This window comes from Ptychodera flava, chromosome 7 (assembly GCF_041260155.1).
Source record: "Ptychodera flava strain L36383 chromosome 7, AS_Pfla_20210202, whole genome shotgun sequence".
Taxonomy (NCBI): Eukaryota; Metazoa; Hemichordata; class Enteropneusta; family Ptychoderidae; genus Ptychodera; species Ptychodera flava.
Window position 1 is genome coordinate 585,380 of NC_091934.1, and position 25,535 is coordinate 610,914.

Below are 25,535 nucleotides of genomic sequence, written 5' to 3' on the forward strand. Positions count from 1 at the left end.
GCACACATACAGCATGGCGTCGAAGCAGACAAATCTGTTTTCTTTCAACTTTGCTCTACGAGTCCGTGAAAAAAAAATTATTCATCGGTAGAGCTCGTCGGAATCCCGATAAATTTTGAACACTGCAGAAGTGTCTGGATGGTAACTTGTCGTTCAGGCACCAAGTCGTTTCGGCCCAAGTCGTTTCAGCCTCTCAATTTCCGGCCTAAGTCACTTCGGCACTGCAACCCAAGACGTTTCGGCATCTGTGTTTCGATTTTTTTTCAAACTATTCAGTAATTGACTGATCCGTCATATTCGTAAGCGTGACCTTTGCGTTCTGACCAGTACTTTATGTGCATTTTGTGTGAATTTTGCCGTGCTGTTTCGTCACCGCTTTCAAACTTTTGCCGTGTCGGCGGCTATTGATATCGATAAACTTGTGTCACAGATTTGAAAATGATATGAAGTTTTTCTTACGGTCTCTTCCCATGTTCTCACAAATATTAAAGCATGTACTTTTCTAGTGCTTTGATTTGTAACATTACGCTCCAGCACTAGTTCCCACAGGTTGCCTTCAGCGGTGCCGAAACGTCTTGGGTGCGGTGCCGAAACGTCGGACTTGGGGCCTGAAATTTGAAGGCCGAAACGTCTTGGGCCGAAACGACTTGGTGCCGAAACGTCCAGAAACCGTCTGGATAAGCTGCCATAACTCTTAACTTTTGGGTTGCCCGATGTGTTTTGACGGTCGCATGTCTAACCTTCGCTGTTACGTTTCAACATTGTTCAAGTTGTTCGTTAAACTGTTTTCATTAAAATAATGTTACATCGTACAATCCGAATATGTAGTGTAGGTTTATTCAACGGCACATTGTATTTTGCAGTCAGTTTTTCCATCAATCGAGTACGGAAGTGAAATTACGCACTCAAATCCAGCCATTACGCAATTTTAGCAGACTAATGCGTATGCTGTACGCGAGGAGAAAAAAGTCACCGCGAACACTGGATATATATCCCTAATTATGAAAGATCATTAAATATGCAAATTATTCATTATCTTTGATGTCACCCCTTAATATCTTTCACAGCTGATATATCTTGGTGTGATCAACATTTGTAGCAAATCTCATTAAATTGTGTGCAATCGTTGTCAATATATATCAGTTTTTTCTAAAATCATTAATTATGCAAATGCGCAAAAAGTAAGCAAGCCACACCCACCAAAAACTAATCAGTTCTTGCCATTTGCAAACTGAATCTATATATCAGATTTAATTCTGATCTGATGAGCCGTTTTTGAGATATTGAGCACACAGACAGACAGACAGACAGACAGACAGACAGACAGACATCGCTGCAACATATGCTCACGTGTGACAACACGTGAGCAAAAAATGACAAATATGATATTCTTGGAGTCCCTGGTCCAATCGCAAAGACTTAGAATTGCTGCACATTTTACCTGTGTATTTTTGGTAGTTACATGTACATGCTCAACTGTAAAAAGGTATTTGTTTAAATGAAGTCAAACGTTACTAAAAATGCTAATGAGCAACAAAAGTGAAAACCTGGTGAAAATCTCAATAAACATGAATCAGATTGTCTTTGCAAGGCAGTTACATAACATATTGTACAAATAGTGTTGCATGGAAGTCGCTTTGAGTGAATCTAAAAGAAGTAATGGTGTACAGATCTTGTAAACAACCAGTCTTTCATTTCCAAGATGCAGGATAACATAAGTATATTCATAAAAGTGTAATCTGTATAGTCAGTAAACTTTGTTGCTTAATCCAACAAGGTCAGGTTATTAATCGTCAACTCTTACAACTCTGGATTTAAAAATGACAATTTTGTGTGTAAAAATGCTTGGAAATTTGGTTTGAAAGGATTTTATTTCTTTCCATTGTCACATTGTATATAATTATCAAATTGTTTGTTTGTGTAAGTCAAGTAATGGCTTCTATACAAATCCCTGGTTTGATGCTTTTAAATCTTGTTTGAACGGCTTTAAAGGCTGAGTAAATTAGAAAGTTACAGAAGATATAGAGTATGACAATTCTTACCATTTATGTGTGGCTGAGATGGAAAGTGGCAATTCAAAATTGGCGGTAATGGTTATTTATAGTGCCTGTCCAAAGGCGCTGTAATTGTTATTTAAATTATTACATATGTACAACAGATTACCAATCTCTTGGCAGCGAAATAAAGTTGGTATTTTCACAGACAGAGATAATATAGTCCCTCTATATTTTTTGCATTTTTAGCTCTGCTGTCAGTGACGCGGAGCTTATCAAATAGGTTGATTTTCCTCCGTCGTCCGTCGTCGTCTGTCGTCATCTGTCATCCATCAACAATTGCCTTCTCCTCTGAAACCGCAAGTCCTATTGCTTTGAAATTTTATATGCAGTTCACTTGGGGTGACGTCACTTAAGTTTGTTCAAATCGTGGTGAAATTTGCATATTTCTATTTTGGGAGCATTTTTGCTGTTTTTGGTAAAAAAAATCTTCTTCTCTGAAACCACTTGTCCGATTGCTTTGAAATTTGATGTGCAGTTTACTTAGGGTGACTATAGTCAGATTTGTTCAAATCGTGGTGAAATTTGTATATTTGTATTTTTAAGGCAATTTTTGTCGTTTTTGGTTAAAAAAATCTTTAAAAATCTTCTTCTTCAATATTACCCGCCAGATAGCTTTGACATTTGGTACATTGGTCCCTAGGGATGATCTGTTTCAGATTTTTTTTCATATTGTGCAGAAATATGCAAATTTGTATTTTTAAGGCAATTTTGGCCATTTTTGGTTTTAAAATGTGTTTCTCAAATAGTACTGGTCTGATAACTTTGAAATTTGGTATACAGGTTTCTATACATGAACTAAGTAATATATATTGAATTTCAGCTGAAATGTGTAATTTTGTATTTTTGGGGCAATTTTTGCCTTATTTGGTCAAAAAATGTGTATTTCCAAAACTACTCATCTGATAGCTTTGAAATTTGGTATACAGGTTCCTACTGATGAACTTAATGATATTTATTGAAATTATGATGAAATCTGCAATTTTGTATTTTTGGGGCAATTTTTGCCATTTTTAGTCAAAAAATGTGTATTTCCAAAACTACTTATCTGATAGCTCTGCAATTTGGTATACAGATTCCTACAGATAAATTTAATGATAGCTGTTGACATTATGATGAAATCTACAATTTTGTTATTTTTGGGTAATTTTTGCCATTTTTGTTCAAAAAATTTGTTTCTCAAAAATTGTGTCGATAGCTTTGATATTTAGTATACAGGTTCCAAGGAGTTATTGTAATATATGATATATTGAAATTATGGTGAAATCTGCAATTTTTAATTTTAGGGGCACTTATTGCCATTTTTGGTCAAAAAATGTGTTTCTCAAAAAGTACTGGTCTGATAGCTTTGGTGGACATGTTCTTAGGAATGATCAAATGTGATATATTCAAATTATGATGAAATCTTCAATTGTATATTTTTGCAGCTATTTTAGCCACTTTTTTCTGGCTCCTGAAATGAGCTATCAAAGATTTCCACCTTCTTCATCAACATGTGTCAAAAATAGTTATTCTCTACATAAACACAGCGGAGCTATATCGCCCGCTAGGTCGCTTGTCTAAAAAGCTGTGACACTTTTCTAAGTATTTTAGCTTTTGATTGAGCTAATTATCACTGCTTTTAAATATTTTACTAATTGCTTGCTTTCAGCAAAGTATTTCACGTGTTTTATCAACTTCAATGCATTTCAGAAACAGGTCACGTGCCGTTAAATAATGTTTACATAGAAGACCACGGTTAAGAAATTATTTCACGCTAAATTATGCAAATTAGTTATTATCCTGTACTACTTTCTATTGGTAAAAATATTGTCGCCGGCTCCTGAACAACAACAATAAATACTGAAGTGGATTGTTTATCTGTGGAAGAAAATAATTATTGAGATTAGCAGAACTGCATTTATTTCGATAATTTGGAATCAGAATTTTATTATCGAAGTGAAACTAATATCTCGGCGCAGACGGAGCAAAATACTGTGACTACAATGGAAGCGGTGTACCAGCAAAGCCGTTGACATCTGCAAGATTTGCTGCGGCCTCGACCGAAGACGTCAAAGCTCTAGCTCTCGTCAGGTTGCAAAAATAAACGGAAACGCCGTTATGAAAATGTGTCCCGAAGGTGCTGTTTTCAACGACTGGCTTTGGACAATAACAGCGCAAACTTGTAGATTTGAGTTTCCAAACCAGTCGAGCTTGACCCACGACCGTGACGTAAAGCTTGCCAGTTTACGTCAGTGTACACCCACCTTACAGAAACAGCGACGAAGAATATGATCTAGATTCGCGATCAGTATCCAGTTACAATAAATAACTTGCATATGAAGATCAACAATGGCAAATGAGTAATATTAAGTGGGGTTGATGACAAACTCAACCCGTGACCTCAGTCAATGAGAAAGGGACTGTGATAGAGGGACCGTGCCGTGACCAAGGACACCGCGTCTTTCTTAGCCGGATGTCCGTGCACCACCGTGTTTCATTCACCGTAGATCTGACAGCCGTACTCGGACTCTGATTAGTCTAATTTCGCGTACAATTTTGAAGTTTCAGTCATTGTAATTTTTATTACAATTGATCTTGTTACACTAAATGCCAATTTTGTTCACATGTATTTAAAATATTTAAGATATCTGTCTGAAAACATCTTTGTTTGCGTATGTTTTTGTTGTCTTAGTCGAGATGGAAATATAGTGATATAGTGAACTCGGTACGCTGCATCAAATATTTGCATATGAATAGTAGAAAGTTTCCCTTAGCCAATCAGTGAGCTCACAGCTGATGAAAAGTTCATTGACAGCATATCAATGTGCAGTATATAGAATCTATATGCAATCAGGCCGTGTCATGATTACCTTTTTATTCGACGGCGATCAACAAAATTGGGGAACATAATAATAACAGAACCCATGGCCTTGGAGGGCACTCTGTGGCATTCCGAAGGTATTTCCCGAGGGATACGGTGTATTCTGCTTCGCTCGGAAAAGTACTGGCGGCAGAATACACCGTATCCCTCGGGAAATACCTTCGGAACTTCACAGAGTGCCCTCCAAGGCCATGGGGTTCTGTCATATTATTTGTCGAACACAATTAGCTTAGAATGTTGAGGCCGTTAGGTGACAATCTACCCAGTTTTGAAATCCAGATGGACTCTATTTTCTTGCATAGCGTGTCATCTTGTTTATTTATTTTGATGATCCCTGTTTTTGAAACGTATATATATATATATATATATATATATATATATATATATATATATATATATATATATATATATATATATATATATATATATATATATATATATATATATATATATATATTTATACACCGGTGTGTGTGTGTGTGTATATATATATATATTGCGTTTGGAAATTTCCCCATTTGTCTATGACACTGCAATGCTTCTTTAACTTGATGGTAGTTTGGGACATATAATTATAATGTAGGTGCTGCAGCATCAGTGGAAGCTCTGAAGACTTCCCATTATTACACCTTACCTTAGTCTTCGATTGTGCAACAATAGACCGTAGAGAGACCAAATATTTTCTACATTGATTTTATACATTACAATATTATAAGGGACACCTTTAGTTTGGTATGGCTGAAATTTATTTCTAGTTATGATGTACTAGGTGGTTAAGTGTGTGTGATCAACAGTTGCAAGTTGACAAGCATTTCATATTTCAATGGACAGTGCATCAAAATTTGTTCAAATGCACTTGACTATGATTATCACAAGCTAAGGTGCATAGAAGCTATTAAATATTGTCTATACACTCATTCTGGCTTGCCACATGTAACCAAATGTGAGCAATGTGTCATTGACACTAATTTTTTGCAGTGGAATTTTTTAGTTTAACCATTTCATTGGAATTCAATGTCATGTGGCATACTAGTACTGAGTATATCAGGGCTGAAAATAATACCTGTCTGCCTGTCCCTGACAAGTGAAATTTGGTCTGGGACAAGCAGTTTTGAAAAGTACTTGTCCAAGTGGACAGGTAGGTTTTTTCAGCCTGCAACCAGTTTTTCAATATATTGACTACAGCTAATATTCATAAGTTTAAATTTATGTACCTTTCAAAATTTTGAAAATCATTATTTAGATATTTACCTGTCAGAAAAAAGTAAAAGAAAGTTTGATAATATCTAATCACTGTTTACAGGAGGCAGCCATGTTGATTTATCTAAGGTCACATCTCAAATCTCTCAGATTGGGAGATTATCAGGGCTATCTCGACACTGAGGGTGCTTTTACACAAATTTGCATATGGTACAGACACGAGTTTGTTGAATTTTCCCGGATTCACTTGTTGTGTTCTGTCAAAAACTTCCTATCAAACTAATTAAAAATGACATTCAATTTCTCTAGACAATATGTCTCACGTGAGTTGAAATTAGTATAGTTTCTCAGAAAAAATTATGCCATTTTGGACAGGTACTTTTCTTCAGGACAGATTTTTTTTTATTTTACCTCTCCGGTGGACAGACGGTTGAAAAAAAGTATTTCGAGCCCTGTATATTTTGTTAAATTGGAGTTCAGTGTCATTGATACTATTTTTGTACGATCGAAGAGTTTAACACACAAGTGCAATGGTATTATCTTACTCTTGTTATCTTTTGTTCTCATTTTAGGTATAAAGAACCCAAAATCCAACGAGAACAAAAGCTTTAACTTTGATTACTCATACTGGTCACACACAACGGTAAGACATTACTTGTTGTTCAGTGATAGATACAAGAGTTATAGCAAGGCATTTATGGAATGAGTTGGTGAAAACTGATCACTAACATATCCATTACTCCAGCAGGATATTGCTATTAATTAGATTACTAGAACAACCGACTGGAACTTACACTTGGACATAAATTTTTTTAACAGTATGATCCAATGTGGCTGACAAATGGCCATGTTGATTTTGTTGATGGTCTTTTAATAACAAAATGAGCTGCAATATGTCAGGTCCAGTACGTACTTTGTACCAGGCAAAATGGTTTCATCATGTGATCTGGGAAGTAAGTTTACCATATTTATATTTGAAACTTGTTGCAAAATTGTTTTTCTTTGCTGATCTACTTTGATTGCATTTTTTGAACGTCAATGTTCTTGAGTGGATTTTGCAAAACATGGCAAATTTTCATATTTTACCCTATTTTCGGTTATCCGGCAAAGGCACATTTTGCGGTAAAGTCAAACTTTACACTACATTTCTGATCTAATTACCTTTCCTGCATGCACTTTCCTTTTTTTTAATTACACTACAGTAGCACTGCATATAGATAAACAATGCTTTGTAAGTTCACCAATAATTTTGCATCAGAATGACTGTAAATCTGCCAAAATTTGTATTTTTCAGTCATTTTATAAATTTTCCGTGACACAGAATTGGACAATGGGACAAACTGCCATATTTGGATGTGTTTACATCAAAGAGTAAATTTCCTTTGGTCAAAGATTATATTATTTTGTAAAAAAAAAAGTTACTTTTAAATACTTTTTGCTAATACTCTGACCTTCTGCCACAACGTTTTACGTACACAAAAATCTTCATAACTTTTGAATGACTGAACCGGTTTTGACCAGATAAAAAGCATTTGTCATCATTTTCCAAGCACTCATTGGAAATTGCAATTTAGTGATTTTAAAATTTTCACTTTGTATACCTAGTATGTATGTATTTGTATATGTATGTATTATGTATGTATTATGTATGTGTGGTTCAATGCAGGACAAAAATAGAACATATGTACCTGCTTGCAAGTGACATTTTATCATGGTATTGCAACATTTTGGACTTTAGCGGACAGCAACTCTTTATGCAACATTGTATTTCATCATCACAAAGCGTTTTGTCAATCAGTTCTGTACAGACAATGACACTACAGATGCCAAAAATTCGAGAATCGATCGAGTTCATGTTGTTGGTAACACAATACAGTTAATGGTCATTACTTTTCATGTTATTTGGAAAGTGTTTACGAATGACAATATCGACTCTGTGGGGTTGCATTCTTGAGGTCCCGCCGGATTTTGACCAGTATCTGCTTTTTGTTGGCCCTCTGAAAACACTAATTTCGTAGTCAAAAAGGATTTTTTTTGAACATGAAGTCATTAGGCTGCTCAATGATCATATATGAGACATGCATCACGGCATTGAGAGCGGTCAGCTAGATATATCTTGACACACCGAAGACTACTGTTTTTAGCTCCGCTGTCAGCGACGCGGAGCTTATCAAATAGGTTGATTGTCCGTCGTCCGTCAACAATTGCCTTCTCCTCGGAAACCGTGTCTGATTGCTTTGAAATTTTATATGCAGTTCACTTTGGGTGACCTCACCTAAGTTTCATGGTGAAATTTGCATATTTCTATTTTTGGGGCATTTTTTGCTGTTTTTGGTAAAAAAATCTACTTCTCCGAAACCGCTTGTCCGATTGCTTTGAAATTTGATATGCAGTTTATTTAGGGTGACTTCAGGTAGATTTGTTCAAATCATGATGAAATTTGCATATTTGTATTTTTAAGGCAATTTTTGTCGTTTTTGGTAAAAAAATCTTTAAAAATCTTCTTCTTCAGAACTACCAGCCACATAGCTTTGATATTTGGTACATAGGTCCCTAGGGATGATCGATTTCAGATTTTTTCAAATTGTGCAGAAATATGCAAATTTGCATTTTTATGGCAATTTTTGCCATTTTTGGTCAAAAATGTGTTTCTCAAAAAGTATTGGTCTGATAGCTTTGAAATTTGGTATACAGGTTTCTAAAGATGAACTGAGTAATATATATTGAATTTTGGATGAAATCTGTAATTCTGTATTTTTGGGGCAGTTTATGCCATTTTTGGTCAAAAAATGTGTTTCTCAAATAGTACTGGTCTGATAGCTTTGAAATTTGATATACAGATTACTACAGATGAATTTAGTAATATGTAAATATTTATGAGTTTTTGATGATATCTGTAATTTTGTATTTTTAAGGCAATTTATGTAATTTTTGGTCAAAAAATGTGTATTTCCAAAACTACTCATCTGATAGCTTTGAAATTTGGTATACAGGTTCCTACAGATGATCTTAATGATATTTATTGACATAATAATGAAATCTGCAATTCATATTTTTTGGGCAATTTTTTCCATTTTCTGTCAAAAAATGTTTTTCTTAAAATGTACTGATCTGATAGCTTTGAAATTCGATATGCGGGTTCCTACAGATGAACTTAATGTGATATAATGAAATTATGATGAAATCTGTAATTTTGTATTTTTGGGGTAATTTTTGCCATTTTTGGTCAAAAAATTTGTTTCTCAAAAACTGCAAGTCGATAGCTTTGGTAAACAGGTTCCTAGGGATTATTTTAATATATATGATATATTGAAATTTTGGTGAAATCTGCAATTTTTTGCTCACGTGTTCACACACATGAGCATATGTCGCAGCGATGTCTGTCTGTCTGTCTGTCTGTCTGTATGTCCGTCTGTCTGTCTGTCTGTCTGTCTGTGTGCTCAATATATCAAAAACGGCTCATTAGATCAGAATCAAATCTGGTACATAGATTCAGTTTGCAAATGGCAAGAACCGATTAGTTTTTGGTGGATGTGGCTTGCTTACTTTTTGCTCATTTGCATAGTTAATGATTTTAGAAAAATGGGATATACCGGTACATTGAGAACGACTGCACACAATTTGATGAGATATACCACAAATGTTGATCACACAAGATATATCAGCAGTGGGAACCATTAAGAAGTGACATGAAAGATAGTTGCTAATTTGCATATTTAATGAACTTTCCGAATTAGGGATATATGTCTGATTCGACTCGATCAAACTTGACCAAACTTGGTATGTATATGAAAGATACTATGATTTAACATTATTGAAAGTCATTAAGCATTTTAATTTGAGGCAATTCCTAATTTGCATATTTAATAAACTTTGCTAATTAGGGATATATATTTGAATTGACTGGACCAAAGTTGATGAAACGTGCTACATGTATTGAAGCTACTGTGATACAACATTTTTGAAAGTCATTACGAATTTTTACTCCAGCCAATTCTGAATTTGCATATTTAATGAACTTTACCTATTAGGGATATATATCTGAATTAACTTGATTGTAGTTGTTGAAACTTGTTATATACATCAAAGATACTGTGATATAAAATTATTGAAAGTCAAAAGACCTGTTTACAGCAGCCGATTCCTAATTTGCATATTTAATGAACTTTCCTAATTAGAGATATATATCTGAATTGACTTGACCAAAGTTGACATAACTTGCTACATATATTGCAGATATCATGATACAACATTACTGACAATCATTAAGGAATTTTACTTAAGCCAATTCCTAATTTACATATTTAATGAACTTTGCTTATTAGGGATATATACTGGGATTTACATGATCAAAGTTGGCAAAACATGCTATGTACAATGATGATTATACCAGGTTAAACAATACCGAAAGTCATTTCACATTTTTATGTCAGCTAATTTATAATTTGCATATCTAATGAGCTTTCACAGCTTGGCATATATGGTTTGAAGGACTTGGCCAACGGTAATTCCACTTGCTATATAAAGTGGTGATACAATGACAGCTAATTACATGTTTATATACTTCATGACCTTTTAGAAGTAATCGGCGGTGATTATTGTTCATTATGTTGATCATAATACTTTCAATGGAGTTGCAAACATGTGGCAAAGGTTCAAATTTACACCTAACTGCAATATAATGAAGCACGTGAGCATTTTCAGTTCATACCTGGTACTATGATTTTTTCATGTCCTGAACCATAACTCAGACATGTATCAAGCGAATTTATTCAAATTAATTTTATCACAGACCTAAATGAAGAGGACTCTATTCTCTCTGAGGACCTGTAATCAAAGTACCCATTAACAAGTGGGGACTGTGTCATCAATGATGACTTGTTTTTAGGATGAATGTCTAGAAGCTCTGCATCAAACTTTATGAAATATGGTACCTGTTATAATCTGTCAGTGTTATGATAGGATGCAAAAATGTTTGGCAACATCCTGTCAATTCAGTTCAATTTTCAATTCAATTCTGAATCACTTCATGTTTATTACTCTCAATTACTCTCAATTATGGTAAGTTCTACACATCAGAAAATTATGCGTGTACAATGAAGTGAGAGGCAAGAGTAGATGGGAGATGGAAAAATAGCAAAAGCTAGTCTGGTCCATTTCCCCAGCCATTTGAATTGTAAGCTACAAAGAAAAAAGATACAAAACATTGAGGGCAGTGTGTAAAGAAGACAACTGATCTGATCAGTAATAGTTACATGTATAAATCAGGTAGAGATATATAACAATACATGTAAATACTATTGAAATATATGCATATCTGACAAGAAAAAAAAAAGAAATACAATAACTGCTGCATGCAATCTAATGGTGCATTAGCAAATTGGTGAGGGAGTGTCGAAAGGATTTTCTGGTGGGTTTAGCTTTGATTTGCTGTGGTAAGGCATTGCAGTAAGTAGAACCAGTGTCCAATATAGTAAATTTACCCATATATGTATTGACACATGGTATGTCGAATTTGCCTTCATTTTTATGACGTGTACTGTGTTGATGCATAGGTAATTGGCAATAATTTGTTAAATTATGTGGTAAATTATCATTAGATAAATCATACATAAAGCATCCTATTTGAAGTTTGTGTAGCTTGTCAAGAATGTGTAATTGATTGAATAGAGGATTTGTGTGTTCTGTGATATTACTAAAGGTCATTGTTCTACTGCCATTTTCTGAGACAAAAATATACTATTGAGGTGAGACTGATAGGTAGATCCCCAAACTTCAAGTCCATATGTAATATGTGGTTGAATAAAAGTTTTATATAGTTAAACGAGAATATTTACCGGTAAAGTTTGTCTGAGTTTGAATAAAATGCCAACTTTTTTTCTAACAGTGGAATTTACAGTTGAAATGTGTTTTGTCCAGTTTAAATGTTTATCTAGGAAGACACCAACAAAAGATGTACTTTCAACTTCATAGATAACCTTATTATCGATATGAGTGCACCGTTTACAGAAATCTTTCTTTTATGACTTCTGAACAAAATATAATTTGTTTTAAGATTGTTTATGGTAAGTTTATTTGCACCACACCATTTAACTACATTTTTCAGATGCATGTCCACATCATCAAGATTGATACTGATCTGATTTGCGGGGAATGTGTGGAATAGATTTGTATCGTCGGTGAATAGATAATATTTAAAAAAGTAGAGGAAAGAGCTATGTCGTTTATAAATAGCAAAAACATGATGGGTCCCAGGACAGACCCTTGTGGCACTCCACATGTGATATTAAAGTTCAGAGAAATGTTGTTTTGAGCACTGACATATTGTGATCTGTTATGTAGATAATCTGTGAACCATTGTAGCGGAAGTCCTCGGATACCATAGTAGGCAAGCTTATAGAGGAGAATATCATGATTTATGGTGTCAAAAGCTTTTGAAAAATCAAGAAAAATACCAAGTGTGGTTCTACCATCATCAAGTTGCTTTGAAAGATAATTAACAGGATTTATGAGTGACAGTTTTCGGCTATAATTTTGTCGAAATGCATATTGATGTTCAAATAAGATATGATGTTTGTTGATAAAGTTGATGAGGCGTTTATTTACTATTTTCTCAATTATTTTACTTAAAAGGGGTAATAATGAAATGGGTCTATAGTTGCCGGAGTCATCTGTATCCCCTTTTTAGCTCACATTTGGTTATACTAATGTGAGTTTATCGTATAAGCTGAAGTTGATGGCATCTGTATGTATGTGTATATGTATGTATGTATGTATGTATGTATGTATGTATGTATGTATGTATGTATGTATGTATGTATGTATGTACGAACGTAGAGTATGTCCGTCAACATCAAAAACACGCAAACCGCTGCACATTTCAGCTTGGTATTTGGTGTGTTGATGCATCCTGGGCTATAGATGGGATTTTGTTCAAATGAAGTCTACATTGCCAAAATTATGCAAATGAGTTTACAAAATGTGAAAATGGTCAAGAATTAATATCTCGAGAACCGCTGATTTGATTGCTTTGAAAATTTGTGTGCAAGTACCTTAGGTGAACTTTATACAGCTTATGAATATTGTGAAGATATCCTTAATTTTGTATTGTTACTGAATTTTTTGGTGATTTTTCTCATTTTCAGTAAAAATTCTTCTTCTCTGAAACTGCCAGCCCAATCACTCTCAAATTTGGGTTGGATCTTTGCGAGGGTGTTAGTCTTATAATTTGTTGAAATTATGACAAAATTGGGAAAATTACTATTTTGGAGCAATTTTGACATTTTTGGTCAAAAAATCTTAAACAGTATTTTCTTTTTAAAGCCCCTGGACAGACAGCTTTTGTATGTACAGAGATAACAATAGTTAGATATGTGGAAATTGTCCTGAAATATACAAATTTGTATGTTTAAGACTATATTGTCATTTTTGGTCAAGAAAACTTGTTCTCAAAATTACTTGTTTGATAGCTGTGTAATTTGGTATAAAGTCCCGAGGGATGTTATTAGATAAATTTTCTGCTCAAAGTGTTGGGAAACCCCCAAATTTGTATATTTTAGGTAATTTTCTCAGTTTGTGACCTTAAATGACCAACACCAACCCAGGATATGTTGTGAGACAGTTTTGAAGGCTGTGAACATAATTTTATCATATTTGGTATCAATTTGTAGGAAAATTTGATCCAGAAAACAAAGCTGAGGTGAATTTTTTCATTGCGAACCAATTTTGCAACATTTCTATGTAAGACATACAAGAACTGATGAGAAATTTGGATCAAGGATAATTCCAGATGTTGTAATCACCGTCCACAGTGGAAGGCATGTCACCATCTGTAACTAACTTAAGTGCTGTTTACATTAGAATGATAATACTCATGGCATTAATAAAAAAATTCCCAAGGTTGTAAATATATTTCTTGTCATCTGGCGTTATGTAATACCAAGGGATGGAACTTTCGATATTCAGGAGGGGATGGGGTCTAGAAGATTGATGAGGTAGCATTACTTTTTTACCGGATCCCTTGTACATTTTTTTACCCACTCCCACCTTTTTAGTCCCCACGGACACCGTCAAGGGGGACTTATAGGTTTGGTCATGTCCGTGCGTGCGTGCTTGCGTGCGTGCGTGCATGCGTGCGTCCGTTCACGCAGATATCTCAGAGATGGCAGGAGCGATTTCATTTTATTATGATTTTTTCATGTACAGAGCCATAACTCAGACATGTTTCAACCCATTTTATTCAAAGTTGGTACAAGGACATTGACCAATGTCATAGATATACACGTCAATTTGTTTTGTGATATGATCCAATATGGTTGCCGTGCGCCCATTTTGTTACGATTTTTTCATGTACAAAGCCATAAGTCGGGCATATCTCAACTGATTTTATTCAAAGTTGGTACAAGGACATTGACCTATGTCATACATATGCACGTCAATTTGTTTTGTAATACGATCCAATATGGCCACCAGGCGGCCATTTTATTACGATTTTTTTCATGTACGGGGCCATTAAACTCAGACATGTTTCAACCCTTTTTATTCAAAGTTGGTACAAGGTCATTGACCAATGTCATAGATATACACGTCAATTTGTTTTGTGATACGATCCAATATGGCTGCTCGGCGGCGATTTTGTTGCGATTTTTTCATGTACAAAGCCATAACTCGAGCATATCTCAACCGATTTTATACAAAATTGGTACAAGGGCATTGACCTATGTCATACATATGCACGTCGATTTGTTTTATGATACGATCCAATATGGCTGCCAGGCAGCCATTTTATTACAATTTTTTCATGTAAAAGGCCATTAAACTCAGACATGTTTTAACCCATTTTATTCAAAGTTGGTACAAGGACATTGAACGATGTCATAGATATGCACGTCAATTTGTTTTGTGATACGATCCAATATGGCTGCTGTGCAGCCATTTTGTTACGATTTTTAGCTCACATTTGGTATACCAATGTGAGGTAATCGTATAAGCTGAATCAGTTCATTTGCATGCCATTTGCATGTCTGTATGTATGTATGTATGTATGTATGTATGTATCGGGTCAGTCACAATCAGGGTGCGCTAGATGATTTTCATTTGTTATGGACATATATCTGCTATTCAGACTGATATTATATTGCTTATTTGTTTCTAATAAATAGTAGTAGTTGTAACTAACTTGGTCATATAAAGAAATATAGCATATATTGTGCAGGTTTGGTTGTACATCCATAAAAATGCCTTTAAAAACTGTAAAAAGTAGCGTTATGCTGTTTCACTTCAAAATGTACTTAACTTCAAAATGTTTTTTGGAACGCAGTGTTAAAATTGTGGAATTTTTAGCTTACATATGTTATTGCAGAATACCTAACCTTTCTTTCATAAGTTATTTCATTTGATTATGTGCATCGGAACAGAAACTGTGGTATTTTTACCAAAACTGTAACATCGTTATGTTTTTTGTGTTTTATGACCATAAGTACATATACCTTTAGTTTATATGTAGAAAAATGGATAAAATATTGTAATATTGAATTTAATTCCAATCTCAACATCCATGGCAAGCATTTTATACACCAATATGTAAATAAAATTGTATATTGTATTGTTTTGTGAATAGATGAAAATGGAGGTCGTTGTGGTCGGAATTTCTTGTAGCGTCTGTGACACACTCATATCTTAAGGACAACAGGAGTTATAAAAGATCTGATGTTACAGGCCTAAGTGTCAATAGGTGCCTACCATCAATAAACAAATTATATAATTACTGTCCCTTGCGTTCACTATTAATATTCCTAAAATATGGGAATGTAGCATCCGTGACGATGTAGCGTCCGTGACGGTGTTTACTACATAGTCATAATTAATAACTATTTAAAACATTTTAAAGCAGTTAATCCACTGAAACATATAAATACTAGTGTGTATTGTGTGTACATACATGGAGTTGGGTTACAAAATGTCTTCAAGGCATAAAATTGTAAATTTGCACAAAATTGATTTTTAGTACTTTGTGCCCTGTGCACAGTACTGTAAATTTCCCATAATTCATTGCGATTTGTATCCTCGGAGATTCCCCAGAGAAGTCTACCAGGTCTCCCATGTGTAGACAAATTCATAGACTAGTTGTAAAAATTCTGAAAACGTACTTTTAAGGGCACCATTCTTCTCAATTCTCATTTTAAATGATTTCAAAAATTATGCAAGATTGAGAGAGGAGATGGCATTTTTGTAAAATTTTCCACTGATTGTGTCTTCAGCCTTACAGAATAATGTTAGGGAGACCAGTTGCACCTTTTTTTTGAAACAAAAGGATATTGATTTTTTCCAATGGAAATGACAAAAGAAATTTGCATTCTAAGTTTTCTCAGAGAATGACCCCTTCAGTTCGTCATAACTTGCTGCCTAAAAAATATGGCATTTGTAGTACCTACAGAACATGACTTCCATGGTTGTTTCATGGTTATTTTGAAACTTTTGCTGAAATTTCTAAACGTACTTTTACTGGATATTATTTAACAATTATTCTGATGCTGAACATTAGTGCTTACATGCAGAAGTGAAAAAGTTTTTAGAAAAGTAACCTTCATGGATACAAATCAAAGAGAATTGTGGGTAATTTATTGTACTGTGCTGTGGGCACAAGGTACTAATGTGATGGCGCGGCCCAATATGGCCAACATAGTGGGCCGTATGCTGTGGACGCAGGTATCTCAGAAACGCTTCAGTAACTTTTTCTGAAATTTGGTCTGGTGGTCACTTGGGCATGTATCTCAAACGGTCTTTTTTCTTTTTTTGATTGAATCATTTTAAAGTCACTTTTTTAGCTTTTTTCTGAAAACCACTATTTTCACTTTTTCCTCAAAACCACTGATTTGATTATTGTGATGTTTGGCATGGGTGTTCGTATAGTTGAAATAACGTCAGAAATGTTCAAGATTTGGTGATACATGCCTCACATTATTTTTAAACAATATTTTTATCCATTTTATTTTATATTTACTTGATTTGCCTCACTTTCGCTAAAGCTACCGTCTGCGCATGCGCACAGCTGTAGGACAAAATCTGAGTTGAAGAATCGAAACGGACGCCATCTTGTTTCTCGGTATGGGCACATTTTTGGTAAAGTTGACAGTGATGCACTTTTGCAGCTGTCGTGTATTTTTTGGTACGAAAGGCGCCTTTGATCGACTGAAGAATGATGGCCTCCGTAGGCGATAAACACCGGTACTGGCAGGCATATCAGTTCTACTGAGGAAGTAATCCACTGGCCCGTATAGGTCAGGGGCTCACTTAGGGGAGAACCACTTGATTTCTGGGGGGGGGGTATAGAGGATTTCGAGGAAAAAAAATTGTCACCAGGTGAAATAAAAGAAAAAAATTAAGCCTGTAATGGCTTGAGAAAAAAATATTCTCATAACAGACAGAAATAAAAAAGGAATTGTCACAATGCTGTTGAAATGAGCAAAATTTTGGAAACTTCATTCTCATGTATTCTTTGCAGGCATGCTGCCAAAGGCACGCAAATGTTTTTACCACATGTAATTCTTATGTGTTTTCTTCCAGCACTTATGATATAAGCATTCACTACTTTACACCTCGGTGCACTCGATGTTTTTCTTCCCTTTTCTGACCCAAGAAATCATGTTTCAGGATTTCTGTTGCAATATCTCAATGGTATAGGCAATATCTAGATGGGACTATTTGACTTCTGTAAATCGTGAAAATTTAAAACACAAGATAGGAGTCAATAAACTAGTGTTAAAACCAATACATTATTCTCTCAATATAAATATGTTTATGTTAGAAAGATTACAAGTTGACAATGAAAATTGAGGAACAACAAATATAATGAAATACAATGTGTGAGCCTTGTTTCTCTGACCACAAAAGAGAACATCTCCCCTGAGAACATAAAAGGAATTGACTGTTTTAAAGAAAAGCAGGTATAGTACTGATCACAGTTGATTTGCTAAAAAAGTGTTCTATAATTTAAAGTTGTATATATAATAGACTTTCCATTTTGTTTGTCATTTGTTGGAATGTAAAATGAATAAATAAAAACATCCTGTGATATGTGAAACACTGGCTTAAATTTGAAAAATTGCACTGCTACTCCATTTGAAAAAAAAAAATTGATGCAGGTCTGACTGTAGAAATCAAAAAATGCTGTCTCTCTAACAAAAAAAAAAGTTCCCATACCCACTTCCTGCATACCCCCCCGAAATCAAATGGGTCTCCCCTTAATATGCGCATGCGCACATAACAAGTTAGCGTTGTTTTTCGAGGACTTTGAAAAAAAACCCCATGTTTCTCGGTCAGTTGCGAATTTTGACGTTTTAAAGGTTTTAGCGTATATTTGATTGCTGTCATGTATTTTTTGGCACGAAACGCTCCTTCGATAGACTGAAGAATGATGGCCTCCGAGGCTCCGTACTCGGTACTCCCCAGTACCGGCGAATCCATTGCTCTTAATAGCGAGGCAACCCGACCGGCGGCCCGTACTAATAGCTGGGTGAGAGCGAGGGAATGCTCTGTCCTTCTACCTCCGGCCTCCATGTCATAACAAACTGGCGTCTTTTTATGTTAACGTACTGTCCTTTCGACACAGCGATTCCTTTTAGTTTTCTGTTGCTTATTTGGGTAATTTCGACAGTTGTGCATTGATTTTGACATCATTTTGACTTCGATCGCTAAAGTGTGTGCTTTAAAGTTTTATGTTGACCGATTTACTAAGGAAGTACGCGCACTTCAGAATCACGGCATAATCCGACATGGTAATTTGGCATGATCATCAGATCATACATGATCCGAGATTGCACTTTAGCAAGGTCACGATAACTAATGTTGTTTGTTTCACTGTCGTTTAATACCTATATTTCCACTAAAAGACCATTAGAATTTCCTCCTGGCTACTTTGAAATCGTGCACTGGCATGCATGTAGTTGTCAACATCACTATGCTTGTTTCTGGCGAACAAAAACCCATCGGCAATCGCCACGATCTCAAAAGCGTGGCGACAGCTGATTTCGTCGAAATTGATAAAACTAAGCAGTCCAAATATATGCTAAAGACAAAATAAAAAACTCTTTATTTAAAGCGCTTACTTGAAATTGTAAAGGAAGACAAAATATTACAATTACATTCTCGCGATCTCCATGAACTGGCCTTCCGATCACGCTGATACTGAGATCATGGAGGTAGTGCTGAGATAGACAACCATAGCCAAAAGCAGCAAAACTCAGCGACAATTCTGAGCTTTATTGACACAATATTTCATATCGCAGTATCAAATCAAACTGATTACAAAATCCCTGGATCAGCGATATTTTAGTGAAATTTCCACATTAATCATAACTTGTGAAAAGTAAACGTGAAACAAAGACGTCGTGTATGCTGTCGATCGACAGCATTGTGTGAACCATAAAACCAGCTGGCATGGCATGTGCATTGACTGCACATGATAAAAGCAAGTCGACATTGCAATATCAAACGGTCTACATCTTGTGAAAACAACGACGTAGCAGTGAAAGTTGTAATAGTCATCGGTAAAAACTCTTCACTGATGAACTGATAATAGCGTCAAACAAATGAAATTGCATATTTAGAGAAGGAAAACCAACGTCTCATCGTGGCCTTGAGTGAGAATAAACAATGGCGGATGTGCGGAGTGGGACTATTCTATTTAGGTACGGGGGTACGGAGGGACACAGATTCATGAAGGTACTGGCAAAACGTGCCATTTTCCTAGCGATGCTGTCGCGGGAACTTCAATGTCCCATTGTTGTAACACCTTTTCAATAGTTTTTCTGATCGGAAAAGTAATTTTATTAACTGTAATGATCTATTATACGCTCATCACCTTTCTGTATCGGGGTTTAACCAGGGTAAGAGCACATAAAGTAAAGTGAAGTAAGCCTTTATTGAAATCCTATTGGGATCTTGATCATAAAGTTCAATACAGGTTTTGCAAAATCAACAACAAAAGAGTATATATAGATGAGGATGTAACATGTTCATCAATATTTTACCTCTTTTTCATTTTTATTTTGGTCTGAGTTCAAACAATTTTCCCAAATCACATAATGATGATTTGTCTGTTCTTGAAAAATGTTTATAAGGTCTTGTGTGTCTCTGAATGTGTTTTTACAAATGTTTTAATTAGTTTACTTAAACATCATGTCTACTGTGTGGCTAATGAAAGTTGCGTGTGGCTAATAAAATTAGGACCAAATTAGCCACACTGAGTAAGTGTGGCTACTAACTTGAAAATCCTACCGCTAACCTGATGTATGTCCTTTCCTGCACTACATAATTCAAAATTAAATATTGTTTTTGGCCTATACATACTTGAGGGGTAAGCTTATTTAGTCTCATACATTAAAGATGCACTGTTGACCTACAGAGTCCAAACTTTTTATCATTGTATTGTAGATAGGTGTACACTCCAAATACTAAGTACAAGTGTGGTGAGTGTAACAAGCAAATGTTTTTTAGTCAATGGTTCATATCAAGGTTGTTGATACTTACAATCCACACTTGAACTTATGCTGGAGCGGTAACCAACCAGTTCAAATAACTTTCATTTATGTCAAAACAATTTGACATTTTGCCAAATTTCACATTTATGGCAATTAATAAACAGTAAGGAGGTACAAAGGACGTCGGTGCCCCCGGGCCCCATGTTTAAAAAGTAATAAAACACTCAAAAAGTTATGTTGAGCCTCAACTGTAACACTGAGATTGGTGTTTTTTAAGAATGCAGTAATTATATTGAATGTGTTATTAGAATTCTAGTAAAAAGAACAATGAATTCTGTGCTGTATATGCATTTATTATTGTGTATTCCATTTCAATTCATTATGTCACAGATGCTACAATAAAATGCAAACATTGTTTTTCAGATTATAAGCCAATCTAAATGTGAAATAACCACCACATTTTATATAAAGGAAAATGAGGGCAACTCCACACATCAGCTCTACCAAGATTGTTAAGTATTACGATATGGTGAATAAAAGGATCATTCCATTTATTTTGTGTGGAATACATGGCGAGACACCGGTGAATCGATAGTGCTTTGACCCTAGTCATGTGATCTGGGTCCCCGGTAAATCGGTTTGTTGATTGAGTGATTCGTCTTAACGGTGTTTCGGAACCAAAAGTTGGGTTCCTTCATCAGTCGCTCTCTTGTTTTGTATCCCGTCCGCTTGGTTGTGTGATGAAGTCATCTTCGTCCTCAAGGAGGAGATGCCAGATTCGTTATTGAGAGAGTTAGCCAATATTGACTGACTCTATAGTGAGCGATCCAGTGTGTGGTGTCATATTATAATTAACATGACCCAGCATCGACCGGAGTTTCTGGACGCTTACGAGGATTTTTGTTTTAGGGCATATTTTGAGCGTTGCTAGTGCTCGTTATGTTAACAGTAAATGTTGTACTAATCAGACAACGATTGCTTCTTTTAGGCATTTAAATTGATTAACCGAACTTTTGGTTTTGTGTCAATTTTTCATGGACTTTGTCATAGATTTCGGCTTGATATTGGTGCCTGCTTTACGCCTGCTTTACGGTGTTTGAAAAGCATGTTGTGAAAGGCTGTTTCAAGAAATAAATCTTATTTCTCTGTGTTTAGCCATTCTCAGGTTTCATGGTTTCGTTAACAATATTTGCTGTAAACGGCCTTTGAAATCAGTTTGGTCTGAGGAGAGTATTGGTTTATTTAATTCATGCCGCCAACTTTGATTACTTATATGGCAGCTCCCTCAGTTTTTGATTTTCTTTGCCAGATGATGTTTTCTGTATTGCTCAGCAATCTTTTCAGTTTGGTTGATTGTAGTACCAATTCGATGACAGATTGCATCTTGGTTTAATACGATAAGTTGTGGCATAAAATGGAGACAAATTAAAAAAAAATCATTTTCCCCGTTGTTGAAACCGCTATCGTGAAACCTTTTAACTGTTTGAGTGATATGGGCAAAGTGTGTTTGAATTAAACTCACCGGACTTTTCGGTTGTCCTTCCGGATATCGACGGACTGCTTACTCCTTCACATGTTGGTCAAAGTTACATAACGAGCTATTATTTTGTAAGAAGGATTTGTTTTAGATGCTCGTTTTATAGACCATGAGGAGTGTCGTTAGAAAACGACTCGAGGGTTGATCCCAGAAGTAAGCTCAGCTGCAGTGATTTTTTACTCCAACTGATTTTTGTAGTAGTTGCTGTAGCTTTCTTGTTCAATTTAAAGAAATTGTCAATGTTTTGAAACAATTTTCACAATTTAAATGTTTGATAGAGAAAGGTTTTGGAGAAAAGAGAAAGAAAAAACCAGATTGTTAATTGCTTATATATTTCAAATTGACCTAACTTTCAAGTTTGATTTTGGTAGCGTCCGTGACAAAATTACATGTCATACTAAACAGAAAATATTTCAGAAAGAAGTTCATTTTGATTACACAGAATGGTATTAATATTGTTGCTATAGCATGGTTAATTCATGACAATAAAACTTTTAAGTACAGCATACAAGCAGAAGCACATAGAGAAGTTGAAAGTCCTATTAAAAAATATGATCAATATTGTTGTATTTCTCACTAAACTTGAGGTTGTGTTTATTCATGGAAAAATTAAGTAAATCATACCAAGTATAGCTTATTATTCCCCGCGGACGAAGTCCGGCGGGGACTTATAGATTGGGTCCCGTCCGTGTGTCCGTCCGTCCGTCCGTCCGTCCGTCATCAACAGTTTCTCAGACACTGCTAAACCAATTTTGTTCAAACTTGGCACAAAGGCATAGCACTATGACCTACAGATGCACATCGATTTATTTTGCAATACGATCCAATATGGCCACCAGGCAGCCATTTTATTACAATTTTTTCATGTATGGAGCCATAACTCAGACATGTTTCAACCGATTTTATTCAAAGTTATTACAAGGACATTGACCAATGTCATAGATATGCAGGTCAATTTGTTTTGTGATACGATCCAATATGGCCGCCAGGCGGCCATTTTATTACGATTTTTTCATGTACAGAGCCATAACTCAGGCATGTTTCAACGGATTTTATTCAAAGTTGGTACAAGGACATTGACCAATGTCATACATATGCACATTGATTTGTTTTGTGATACGATCCAATATGGCCGCCAGGCGGCCATTTTGTTTCGATTTTTTCATGTACAGTGCCATAACTCAGGCATATCTCAACCGATTTTGTTCAAACTTGGTACAAGGACATTGACCTATGTCATATATATGCATGTCAATTTCATTTGTGATACGATCCAATATGGCCACCAGGCGGCCATTTTATTACGATTTTTTCATGTACAGCGCCATAACTCAGACATGTTTCAACAGATTTTATTCAAAGTTGGTACAAGGACATTGACCAATGTCATATATATGCGTGTGGATTTGTTTTGTGATATGATCCAATATGGCCGCCAGGCGGCCATTTGTTATGATTTTTTCGTGTACAAAGCCATAATTCAGGCATATCTCAACTGATTTTATTCAAAGTTGGTACAAGGACATTGACCTATGTTATACTTATGCACATTGAATTGTTTTGTGATACGATCCAATATGGCCGCCTTGTGGCCATTTTTTTACGACTTTCCATGTCCTGAACAATAACTCAGACATGTATCAAGCAAATTTATTCAAAGTTGGTACAAGGACATTGACTTATAGTATACATAAGTACATTGATTTGTTTCTCGATATGGTCTGATATGGCCACATGGTAGCAATTTTGTTATGGTTTTTTTCATGTCGAGAGCCATAACTCTAGCAAGTCTCAACTGATTTTATTAGTTTGTACCTGGACATTGACTTATGTAATACATATACGTGTTGATTTTTTAAACAGTAAGATCAAATATCGCTGCGTGGCGGCAAATTTGTTACGATTTTCTCATGTACTGAGCCATAACTCAGACATACCGGTATTTCCACCAGTATCATTCAAAGTTGGTACAAGGACATTGACCTTTTTAATACATGCTCGTCAGTTGTTTCACATCATGTAGCAGTATCATGTCAATTATTGAAGTTTCATAATTAGGTTGATATGTCAGAAATACTGCATCAAATTTCATGAAACTTTGTACAGATGTTAAGCTCACATTGCTTTAACAGTGAAAAAGACATTTATCAGTGTAATTTTAATTAATTTGTAATTGCATATGTAATGAACTTTCCTAATTAGAGTGATATATCCACAAATACAACGTCAAATTTGATGAAACTTGATACAGATGTTGATCTCATAGTGTTGTAAATACTACATTAAACTTTATGAAATATGGTACCGGTTATCTATTAGTGTTAGGATAGAATGAAAAAATGTTTTGCAACATCCTGTCAACTAATTCCCAGTTGACTCATTTAATGACCTTTAGGATAGTGGCCTACATTGGTTTTATGTTTTTCATCACCATGGAACTCATTCTTGGCCATTGAGTGCCATCTGTATCAAAGTATTTTTATCACAGAACCTGTAATCAAAGTACCCATTAGCAAGCGGGGACTGGGTCATCAACGATGACTTGTTTTAATGCCAATATGCATCTTTTATATTGTATTAACATAAGAAAGCATTAACAAATCATTGTTTAAAATTTTATTATGACATTTGTGTTTCATGCACAACATTTCTGTAGCGTCCGTGACACTGCGTCGACCATATAAAACAATGTGCACTGTGGTAATACTAATGACGTTTGCTTCACCAAATTTTATGAATATATGCCCCATACCATAACCTTTCAACATATTATTTAACTGGACAGTTATCATGAACTTGAAATTTTGACCTAAGTGACACACTCTAGCGCACCCTGATTGTGACTGACCCGATCAGTGTTATGATAGGATGCAAAAATGTTTTGCAACATCCTGTTGATTAATTCCTAGTTGACTCATTTAATGACCTTTAGGATGGTGGCCTACATTGGTTTTATGTTTTCATCACCATGGAACTCATTCTTGGCCATTGAGCGCCATCTGTATCAAAGTATTTTTATCACAGACCTAATTAATGAAGAGGACTCTATCCTTTCTGAGGACTTGTAATCAAAGTACTCATTAGCAAGTGGGGACTGTGTCATCAACGATGACTTGTCTTCTTATCAAACCGTCTTTGTCTATTTTTTGTTGTTGATATTTACTTATGTTAGGATCTGTTTGTCCCATTGCTATAGAAGTTGATATGCATGTTCCTAAAGATGACCTCCAGTACCTAAGTTAAGGACCTTATTTACTTTTGTCATTCTTGTTTTTCCTGGTTTAAATATTTCTTACATGGACCAATTCAAACCGAATGTGAGCACACTGTCCTTGACGGTATTTTTTGTATATTGGCACAACTTTAGCTAGTTTGAATGGTTTTGGGAAAATGCCAGTTTG

At 35.2% G+C, this 25,535-nt stretch overlaps 1 protein-coding gene across 16 annotated transcripts in view; it reads left to right on the plus strand.

The window, feature by feature from the left end:
• The window catches only part of LOC139137831 (kinesin-like protein KIF1A), a 668,091-nt gene that overhangs the window by 58,565 nt on the left and 583,991 nt on the right, over positions 1 to 25,535 (plus strand). For all 16 annotated transcript variants that reach the window (XM_070706099.1, XM_070706106.1, XM_070706100.1 and 13 more), the window contains exon 3: positions 6,690 to 6,760. In XM_070706099.1, the coding sequence (XP_070562200.1) occupies positions 6,690 to 6,760 (71 nt within the window). The remainder of the gene's footprint in view (positions 1 to 6,689; positions 6,761 to 25,535) is intronic.